The following is a 9,684-nucleotide window of genomic DNA, read 5'->3' on the forward strand; positions in this document are numbered from 1 at the left end:
TTAGTACTCGTTAGTTATGCGCGTGCCTACGTCCTCGGACACGTTGTTTTCGGTCGGCGGCCACCGCGTGCATCGTCGGCCGGAGCCAGACAGGATAGATAGAACAAAATAATATGGGGAAAGGCGGCGGCTATTCGTTCTCCACAGCAGTCAGCCGGGCATGCAATTCCTGCCTTCCACGCCTGGTGAAACGAGCGCGCCAAGAAGCCTCCTCCCTCAAAGAATCGATTCACTCGGGCCCGCACCGTCCCGTCCTTAAAAAAGGCCAAACGGACCGTCACAGCTTGTTCCCGTGTACCGAAAGCAGTTCCTTTCCATGTCAATAAAAAAGCAGTTCCTTCTGGTTCGCCTCCCGACCGTTTTAAGTCAGCACAACAGGCGCCGACGGGCGGGCCAACGTCCCCCCATGGACCCACGGCCCCGTCTCACCGCAGCCGGGAAGCTTCCCCAATCTCACCTCACGCTGCCTGCCGAGTCAGCGCGTTGCCCTCGTCCACACCACGCCGCCGACTCCGAGGCTCAAACCGCAGGCAGGAGCAGGACCATTCCAGAACGCGTGGCCGGGCGTCACGGCTGAGCATCTCTCGTGCCCTCCGCCACAAGATTTCCACCCCCCCAGCTGCCACGACAGGACCATTCTTCTCTCCCCGGCTCCGCCTATAAAGCCCCGGCCTCCCGTTCCTCCTCTCCGGCGACCACAAGAAGCAAAAGAGTTTGTCCCTACGCAGGCACACAAGGCATCCATCCGTTCCTCGGTTCCTAAGTCAGCAGGGTTTGTTCATCGACGGTCGTTCCTTTCGTCGTCGCCGACATGCAGCGGAGCAGCTCGTTCGGGACGTCGTGGGCGGACCAGTGGGACACCGGCGCCGACCCGAGCCCGCGGGCGCGCGGCGGCGGCAACGGTGGCGGCGACGGCAAGAAGGGCGGCGTGGAGAAGACCAAGGCGGCCGCGGCCACCGGGCTGAAGAAGGTCAAGGCCGGCACCGCGCAGGGGTTCCAGTGGATCAAGGACAAGTACCAGAAGAAGAGCGCCGGCAAGAGCGGCAAGCAGGGCGGCGGCTCCGAGGTGGCCGCCGGGTACTGACCGGTCATCTGAGACGTTTGGATATGTATGGAATCGTCATGGACCGATGATGTTCTCATGATTCATAAATTCTAGAACTTTTTCTAATCCCAACTAAAAAGTCTCTAGTGTTTAAAAAGTTCCTTCCTATTTGTTTTCAGAGATTAAAAATCCCTAGTCCCTTTCTAGAAATTATTAAATGACCATGTTGTTTCTAGTATATAAAAAAATAACAATCAAACAACACCATAAGATGGCGGGTCATTGAATGCAAGAAGATGCATTGTTGGAAAAGTCTCAAAAAAAACTCTCATTAAAAGTCTTTTTCATTTAGTCCCAAATGCCTAGTTTAGTCCCTAAAATATCTTTCCTATTTGGTAAAAAAAATCTTTAGAAAGAACTTTTTTTAATCCTTATAAAAAAAGTCCCGGAAAACAAACATCCCGTTATTTTAGTGTTGTGCCTGCGGACTGCTTAGCTTTGCTCTGTTTTATAGCCTTCTCATGTACATAAATGAAGGATTTGACTTTGTACTTTTTTTCTTCATATTTGATCACTGTTTCAGACTTGCTTCTGATTGGTGCTGGTGATTAACTACCGATAAAAATTGATCCTTGATTCATCTCCAGCAAACTAGAAAAGCACCGCTTGTGGGGAGTCTCCCCTTTTCTTTAAGGGGACCGCTAGGCGCGGGTGTGCTTGCCGAAATTTTCGGCCGGTCTACGCCCTAGCGTTGGATATAAGCACATATAACCGTCAGATCCAGAGTAGAAAAAAAAAATCTCCTTCTCGTTCACGTACAACTCCATGACATCTCACAGCCACATGCTAGCAGCTCGCCGGAGCCCCTTGTCGGCACGCTCGTCGGAGCCGTTGGCTGGTTGCAGCACCGGTGCTCACTGGTCCACCCCGGCGCCCCCCGCTAGCAGCTCGCCTGACCCGCTTGTCGGCGTGCTCGTTGGGGCCGCTTGCCGGTTGTAGCACCGGTTCTTACTGGTCCGCCTTGAGGCCTCCCGCTAGCAGCTCGCCGGAGCTGCTCGTCGGCGCGCTGGTCGGGGCCGCTCATCGGAGCCGCTTGCCGTTTGTAGCACCGGTGCTTACTAGTCCGCCCCAACGCAACAATTTGTAGTGTTGGTTCCAGCAAAAATGAAATACAGTGGTAGCAAAAAAAGTACGGTGGTAGCAAATTTGGAGTGGTTCCAAGCAAAAGAAGATGGATCCAGCAAAAACAAATCAAAAGGTAGGGTGGTAGCAAAAACCAACAACGGTGGTAGCACAAATCAAAACTATGGTAACAATAAAATTGAAGTGGTTCCAGATGGATCCAACAAAAAATCAAAAACAGGGTTGTAGCAAAAATCGAAGGCCATGGTAAAAAAAGTTTGGTACACTGGTTTCATCAAACAAAAAACATGGTAGCCCACCATCTCCATCACCGGCAATGCTGGTTGCAACTTCTCGTCGGTGTGGTTCCAGCTTTTCGCCGGCATGGTTCTAGCAAAAAAAGCCAACCGGTTGTAGCACCAGAACCCTCCATCTTCATCGCCAGCAACACTGCTTGAAACTTTTTGCCGCCATGGTTCCAGCTTTTGGCCGACATAGTTCCAGCTTTTGGCCGGCCGGTTGCAGCACTAAAGCCTGCCATCTCCATCGCCGGCAACGCTGCTTGCAGCTTTTCGCCGGAATGGTTCCAACTTTTCGCCGACATGGTTCCAGCAAAAAAGCCGACCGGTTGCAGCACTGGAGTGTGTCATCTCCATCACCGGCGGCTTCTGCTTTTGCAGTGTCGATGGACTGTAGTCCGGTCACCGCGCATGGCTGTTCCAGTTGTGCCCATGGCCGTCGGCACTATCCATGCACAATGCCCCACCACACTGCCCCTCTCGCTTCCATGGATGAGGGAGAGCTGCGTGAGCACTGCAGCAGGACAGCTCGCCGGGGAAGATTGCCGTGGCATGGCTGGCCATGGTGGCAAGTAGTGGTTGCGGTGGGATGGGATTGAAATTAGAGAGATTGGGGGAAGGGATTGGGGAATGAGTGGTCGGGCAGCTCGCCGGAGAAGATTGCCGTGGCATGGTTGGCCACGGTGGCAAGCAGTGGTTACGGTGGGATGAGATTGAAACTAGAGAGATTAGGGGAAGGGATTGGGGAATGAGTGGTTGGGCTGAACCGAGGGAAAGGATAAGAGATGAGGTGAAGCGGTGGGGTGGACCATATGCCCACATGGAGGGTTAAAAAGGGGGTGTGACGCGGCGTGACCGGCCTAGTGTTCGGCCGGCGCCCCGGCCCCAAACGTTTCCCTTTTTTTAACCAAAGACACGGATACCCGTATTAAAAAACACCGTTTAAAAGCGGACATAGAGTTCCTGATCCCGGTGCACATAGAAACTAAAAAGAATCCCGACAGTAAACTCCGAGAAATGTGCACCCTGATGAACGGCAAACTCTGAAAAAATAGAAGGAAAAAAATTAAAAATGCTAAATCTTCTGTCATAAATATCAATGAGTGTTTGACGTGCGTGCAAATTTTCGTGATGAAATCACATTCGTGGAGATCTGACAAAAAATATCGACGCTCCAAAAAGACAATTTTTAAAAGCATTTTGCAGCACTGATTTTGTTATTTTTCCCAGACCTCCATAAATATGATTAATCACCGAAATTTGCATGCGGACAGAGAACTAGGCAATGTTTTTTTCAAAAACATTTGTTTAAATTAGTATGTTAGATTTTACTGTTCATAGTAGAAATATTTGAGCTTGAGATTAAAAGGACATTTTTGGGACCCTAGTTTAGAGGCATCGGGGATCAACTTTTGATCACCTTCTCCAACATAATATCTTTACATCACCTCTATTTTTTCCGCACACGTGGTACCATGTGGAGGCCCACCCGTTAGTGGGTCACTTTTTGCTTCCCCTCCTTTGACCCGGAAGCCAGCTGACCTCCACTGCCAATTGTTGTCTATTAGAGACGTGCTGGGCAGTGGAGGTGCAAATGGAGCAGTTTGGGGCGGGGAGGGGGGGGGGTAAGTGTTGGGGGACGTGCCCCCTCCCACGTATATAAAGGGGGGAGGAGAGGTGGCCGGCCCAAGGGGGGCGCGTAGGACTCCCTAGTCCAAGTAGGATTCCCCTCTCCTTTTTCCTTTTTCGGAATAGCAAAGAGGGAAAGAGAGGAGGAGTAGGAGAGGGAAAGAGAGGAGGAGCAGGAGAGGGAAAGGGGGGGGCACCCCTTGTCCAATTCAGATTGACAAGAGGGGGCGCGCGCCACTGTAGGAGATATGCCCTAGAGGCAATAATAAATGCTATTACTTATCTCTATGTTCATAATTATGTTTATGTTCCATGCTATAACTGCTATGGTTCTCGAGTCTGCAATAACACGAGGCTTGGAGGAAGACTCATATGCACGTGTGGAATAATAAACCGTAAGAAGTATTCCTAGTCTGGCCTCTAAGACTAGCTCAAGTGTTGCATGATGATTCTGTTTTCCTGGTCATGGGCATGTCTATGCCAGCAACTTTGAGGGCACAATGTTAAGAGAACATTTGTGTTGAATCGACCCGGATTGATGTTATGCTATGAGATTCATTCGTCACAAGTTTAATGGTACATAACACAGAGATGGTTAACGTTTGCATGATTCCTTAGACGGTGAGAGTATCGAGTTTCTTCATGCTTACTTCATGAACTTTGGGGTTTGTTAAACGTCATCCGTAAATGGGTGGCTATTACGGCGGCTTACGGGTTCATGGAAAAGTATATCAAGTAACTTGATAGCTCAAAATTGGGATTTGCTCCTCCGATGATGAAGAGATATTCTCTGGCCCTCTCGGTGTTACGGTATCCATAATCGTCTGGCCAGACACCTTGTGATTTGATCACTGAGATGCCGGAACACGAAAACGAGAAAAGAGAACAAGACCGGTAACGAGGTAACTTGCATGATGGATAAATTGTTCATCCATGAGATGCAATAGATCTCACCTTGGATGTTTGTGACCTCGGGTGTTTTGTGGAAGGCCCTCTCTTTTTGTTACCATGCTAGTATTGTGGAAGACCCTTTCTTTTTGGAACGAGAGAACCAAACTCTTCTGCAACACAAGTACGCGTCACAGATAATCGCCACTCGCATCAAAAGGGAAGGACTTGGGTAATGTTATTTTGGGAGAGTAGAATTTTTATTTGGCCTTCGGGCTTTTCCTTGTTAAAAAGCGGTGGCTTCACTTTAGCAGATCTTATGCCTCTTCAATTCTTTAAACCCATGGTTCACTTGCAACATGTATTCGCTTTATCCTATCTTAATCATTCTTACTGGACATCAATTAACAAAGCAGAAAAGAGCCCAAAAACAACTGCTCGACAAGAGTTTCACTGAATGAGACCGTTATCCATATGCAACTTTAGTTTCTTTCATTCTTTGGTAAGCTCTCTTTACACTATCTAATAACGCACAAGAGTTTTACAAAAGCAGAACACACACCTGCACTATAGCTCACCCTGTCACCTAGTGTAGTGTAAGTTGCACCCGGGCAACAGTAAGAATGCCACATAATTCTGAGCATATGCTTGGTTTGCTACCAAGTTTTAGCTAGCCAAAGTGTCGGCAGTCCAAAAATTGGCAAATCCAAGACTTATGTGAGGTTGGCTAGATCATTAATCATTTAGTAGGCAACCAATTAGTGGCTAATATTTGACCGAATGGCAAACATTGGCATCAGACCAACGCTAATGGTAGCACCTGCAAAGCTGTGTGAAGATCACGAAGCTAACGGAGCTCAGGAGCACCAAGAACCAGTAGTAGTTATCCATGCGCGCCTCCCGGGGATCGTCGGAGAACCAGCCGTGGCCCTTGCCGGCGCCCCCCGCCGTGGCCACCTCGATCGCCGCGATCAGCAGCGTCCCGACGAGGCTCCCGACGCCGAAGACGCTGAGGTAGAGCCCGATGCCGATGGTCCTCATCGCGTCGGGGACCTGCGAGTAGAAGAACTCCTGCATCCCCACGACGGCGAACACGTCCGAGACGCCCAGCAGCACGTACTGCGGGAGCAGCCAGGCAATGCTCATCTGGCCGGCAGCCTCGTGGCGGCGCCGGGACTCGACGAGCGCCGCAACGACCATGGCCACGACGGAGAACACCATGCCCACGCCGATCCGCTGGAGCACCGTGATCCCCTTGCTTTCCCGGGTGACGGCGCCGATCAGGGGGATGATCACCCTGTCGTAGAGCGGCATGAGGATGATGATGGACACGGTGATCGTGCTCTGGAGCGTCGCCGGCGGGATCACGAAGGCGCCGCCGGCGACCCGGTGGTCCATCAGCGTGCCCTGCTTCGTGAAGAAGGTCATCGGCTGCTGGAAGATCACCGCGAACATGAGCAGCACCGTCCAGATCGGCAGCAGCCTGAGGATGATCTTGGCCACGCCGGGTCCGTTGGTCTCTTCCGGGTCAGTTAGCTTGGCTAGTTTCAGGGGCTTCTCCTGCAACCTGCATGTCAGAGTTCAGAATTTTTGCATTGGTCACTAAATGCAACTAAAAACTTCCCTAGAATTTAGATAGGAACGCACAAATCTTACTCTAGCTCGGAAGCATTGTTCTTGTCGTCGCCGTCGTCTTGACCATCATGTCTCGACGACAAACGGATCTTTCCGGCCGAAACACTCGCAAGAAGTGACTTGAGAGCTCTGAGGATGCTCTCAGAGCAAGGCCTGTCGGCGCTTCTTGGCTGGCTGATCTTCTTGTAGAGAGGGGTGCAGCAGAGGAACGCCGCGACGGACAGGGCCATGGCGGCGCAGGGGACGGCGAAGCCGATGCCCCAGCCGACGGTGTCCTGGACGTAGGACATGGTGGTGTTCCCCAGGAGGCTGCCGCAGCATATGCCGAAGTACCACCACTGGAAGAAGGCGCTCTTCACCTTGCCCTTCTCCTCCGCCGTGCCGCCGCCGTCGTCGTCCTCGTCTCCGATGTCGAGCTGGTCGGCGCCGAAGGCTTGCAGCGAAGGATTGTACGCGCCTTGCCCGATGGAGATCAGGTAAAGTGGCAAGAAGAGCGTCGCCCATGGCAGCCATTTGTGAAGCATTGCCCATGAGGCTAGTCCTGCCAGCCCCTGACGATGCCGTGTTAGTGGGAAATGGTAAGCATTCGGAAGAATCTCAATTACTGCTATGATGCAGTAGTACTAGCAAATCACTTTTCCAAAGGCAAAAAATCAGGACGAAAACTTAACTTATTAGCTTTGTATTGGGTATGTTCAAATCATGTATATTACACACATTCCTGATGGTGTTTAAGCATTGCGGACTGTCAATTTTTTTTGTGAACTCTAAACGTAACGGTGTGTAGTGTACATTTCCCATCATGATAACTTGACAATCATGAACTGCACCAAATGTCTGCATTGCAACAGCTCCTACCATGCTGCAATTTGGTTTCATGCCAGTAACAGAGTGTGTAAACCAATGTGCTCCCACATTGGTGCCATCTCCTCCATCTTGTCCTAATATTATTACAGAGTATCTATCTACAATATAAATATCACAGTTGTCCTAGAGCAACTATGCTACCTGACTATAACTACAAAGTGCATTAAAAAACGACATGATGATTCTTAATTCAGACCCCAGACTCCCGGAAACAGAAAACTGTGCCAAAAAAAAAAGTGCAAACAAACACACACAAGAACATGACCAACAAGAAAAATTGGCGCCAATATGGTGGAAACAACTAAGAGCAAAAATTAACTTACGGCGACGTAGAGCAAGGAGGAGGCGGTGACGGTGGAGTAGCGATCCCAGTAGGAGTCGGCGAGGACGGCGCTGACGAGCGGCAGCATGGAGGTGATCCCTACCCACGCGCTGACGCTCTGGGCCGCCGCCGCCGTGCTCATCCCCACGACGCCGGTGAGGTAATTCACCATGTTGGACGCCACCCCCTTGAACGCGAACCTCTCCACGCCGGCCACCACTGCAAATTGACCAGATCATCAGATGACCATCGCCAACAAACAAGAAACAGCTTGACGCCGATCTCTGGATTGCACAACATATTTGTACTCCCAGTACAGTACCTATGATCAGAATACACGGCCGGCCCAGCGACGCCGACGACCCCTTCTCCGTCGCCATGAGCTACGGCCGGCGACGACCGACCAGCAACAGAGCGGCACCTGAGCTTGCTTCTTCCGCCGACGGCTCACCTACTCACAGGGACGAGGAGACAGCAGGAATCCGTCGATATGATTTGTGCGCTACACACGATTGCGCATTGCGCGCCAACGTGTGCATGCAAGCGAAGCTCTGGAGCTTGCACGAGGCGGGGAGGCAGGAAGTGGAATCCAGAGCCAATGGCACAAGAGACAAGCCCTCTCTAGCTAGCCTTTTAAAGGGAAAATTAAAGCGCTTTCTTCCCCAAGGTTCGGATGGCAATGTATTTTCCCTTTTTGGATGCATCGTGGCCTCTCCCTCCACGAGACCGAGCTAGTGCCGCAGCAGACTCATCGCCGCTTTAGGAATGACCCCGTGGTTGACGGCGAAGGACCTGCGGTGTTGCACCGTGTACGCAACTCTTGCCATTTCGAGGTGGCAAGCTTTTGCCTCTAGTTTGTTTTATTTCATGCAACTGGTAAAACAAGCATGGCAAAGCTCAGTTCAGGTTTTGCAGGGCCCGGATTGGTTATGCCTGTCCCTCAGCCCTGACAACCGCCATTCCGTTTTTAACTGCTAATAATCACCAGCATAGCGAAGGTGCTTTTGCATGCGATGTGTCTACCACTTAAATAAATTTGACTATTTCTCAACAGGTTCCTTTTTTGGGGTTCACGATGGCTAACTCAAGAAAACACGTCGATAAAACCTTAGCAGATGAAATAAGAAATATACATTTGTGTGAGATTATGGTGGAGCATCGACTGATGGATGCGGGTGGAAGCTTGGAGTAACATGGAGCAATTAATTTTATCTTTTTCGGTAATGAAGGTTTCAAGATTCAAATCTTAAAGGCATATGAAATAAGATTGCATGCTATATCAGGATGCACAATAAGATCCGTTTATCTTTCCTTTTGGTGTAGATGACGGCAGGTGCATATGGACTGCACATATGGCAGATCAGATTGATGTTCTCAAAACTGCCGATATATAATGGATATTTTAATGAAAAGTGTGTGTGATGTGGCTAATCATACATGATTATGAAAACTCATTCTATCACCCGGAGACTTTAGACATTTTGCACACGAGCAAACACCAGAGACATGAAAAAATTGTGTTGCATAAACTTGCTATGGCTTTTGTATTTATTTATTTTTACTTACTTCCATTTAAAGTTTAGAGAGAGAGTGATCTCTACACCGGGATCATAATGACTTGCACCATTTTCAGAGATCTACACACTGAACCAACTATATTGTCCGATCAAGCGCAACACTTTTCAGTTAACCAACGGCTCGGAACTAAGAGACTCGAATAAGAATTGATGGATCAGATGGAGCATGGTTATCGTTCATTTTTAAACTCACTTCATTTACCTATAACTGCAGTGACCAATTATTGTTTATATTCTTTGTTTCACTCTAAGCTCGAACATTGGCATATATAAACCGAGGTTGGTAATGAGAAATGGAAA

The 9,684-nt window shown here is 49.7% G+C and overlaps 2 protein-coding genes across 3 annotated transcripts; one reads left to right on the forward strand and one right to left on the reverse strand.

The window, feature by feature from the left end:
- The first annotated feature begins 650 nt into the window (after window positions 1–650).
- Window positions 651–1,206, forward strand: LOC125523774 (uncharacterized). Its single transcript, XM_048688843.2, has one exon. It carries the CDS (start codon window positions 812–814, stop codon window positions 1,082–1,084), a length of 273 nt encoding a protein of 90 aa, XP_048544800.1. The 5' UTR covers window positions 651–811; the 3' UTR covers window positions 1,085–1,206.
- A 4,250-nt stretch (window positions 1,207–5,456) lies between these two features.
- LOC125523305 (protein NRT1/ PTR FAMILY 5.8) lies at window positions 5,457–8,424 on the reverse strand. Of its 2 annotated transcripts, XM_048688353.2 has the most exons (4): window positions 8,130–8,424; window positions 7,809–8,026; window positions 6,640–7,169; window positions 5,457–6,550 (listed from the first exon to the last, which is right to left on the reverse strand). In XM_048688353.2, the coding sequence occupies exons 1-4, from the start codon at window positions 8,185–8,187 to the stop codon at window positions 5,791–5,793; spliced, it is 1,566 nt and encodes a 521-aa protein (XP_048544310.1). In that variant the 5' UTR covers window positions 8,188–8,424; the 3' UTR covers window positions 5,457–5,790. The 2 variants fall into 2 exon arrangements, with proteins under 2 accessions (XP_048544310.1, XP_087392755.1); XM_087536629.1 differs by lacking the exon at window positions 8,130–8,424 and having other exon boundaries at window positions 6,640–7,159; window positions 7,809–7,940.
- Window positions 8,425–9,684: the final 1,260 nt, after the last annotated feature.

This window comes from Triticum urartu, chromosome 7A (genome assembly GCF_056163025.1).
Source record: "Triticum urartu cultivar PI428250 chromosome 7A, HENAU_Tu73, whole genome shotgun sequence".
NCBI classification, from domain to species: Eukaryota; Viridiplantae; Streptophyta; class Magnoliopsida; order Poales; family Poaceae; genus Triticum; species Triticum urartu.

Coding starts and splice junctions, on each gene's coding strand:
- LOC125523774 (XM_048688843.2), top strand. CDS start 812: ATGCAGCGGAGCAGCTCGTTCGGGACGTCGTGGGCGGACCAGTGGGAC.
- LOC125523305 (XM_048688353.2), bottom strand. CDS start 8,187: ATGGCGACGGAGAAGGGGTCGTCGGCGTCGCTGGGCCGGCCGTGTATT. Junction 8,027..8,129: donor GCCGTGTATTCTGATCATAG/GTACTGTACTGG, acceptor GTCAATTTGCAG/TGGTGGCCGGCGTGGAGAGG. Junction 6,551..6,639: donor AACAATGCTTCCGAGCTAGA/GTAAGATTTGTG, acceptor TCTGACATGCAG/GTTGCAGGAGAAGCCCCTGA.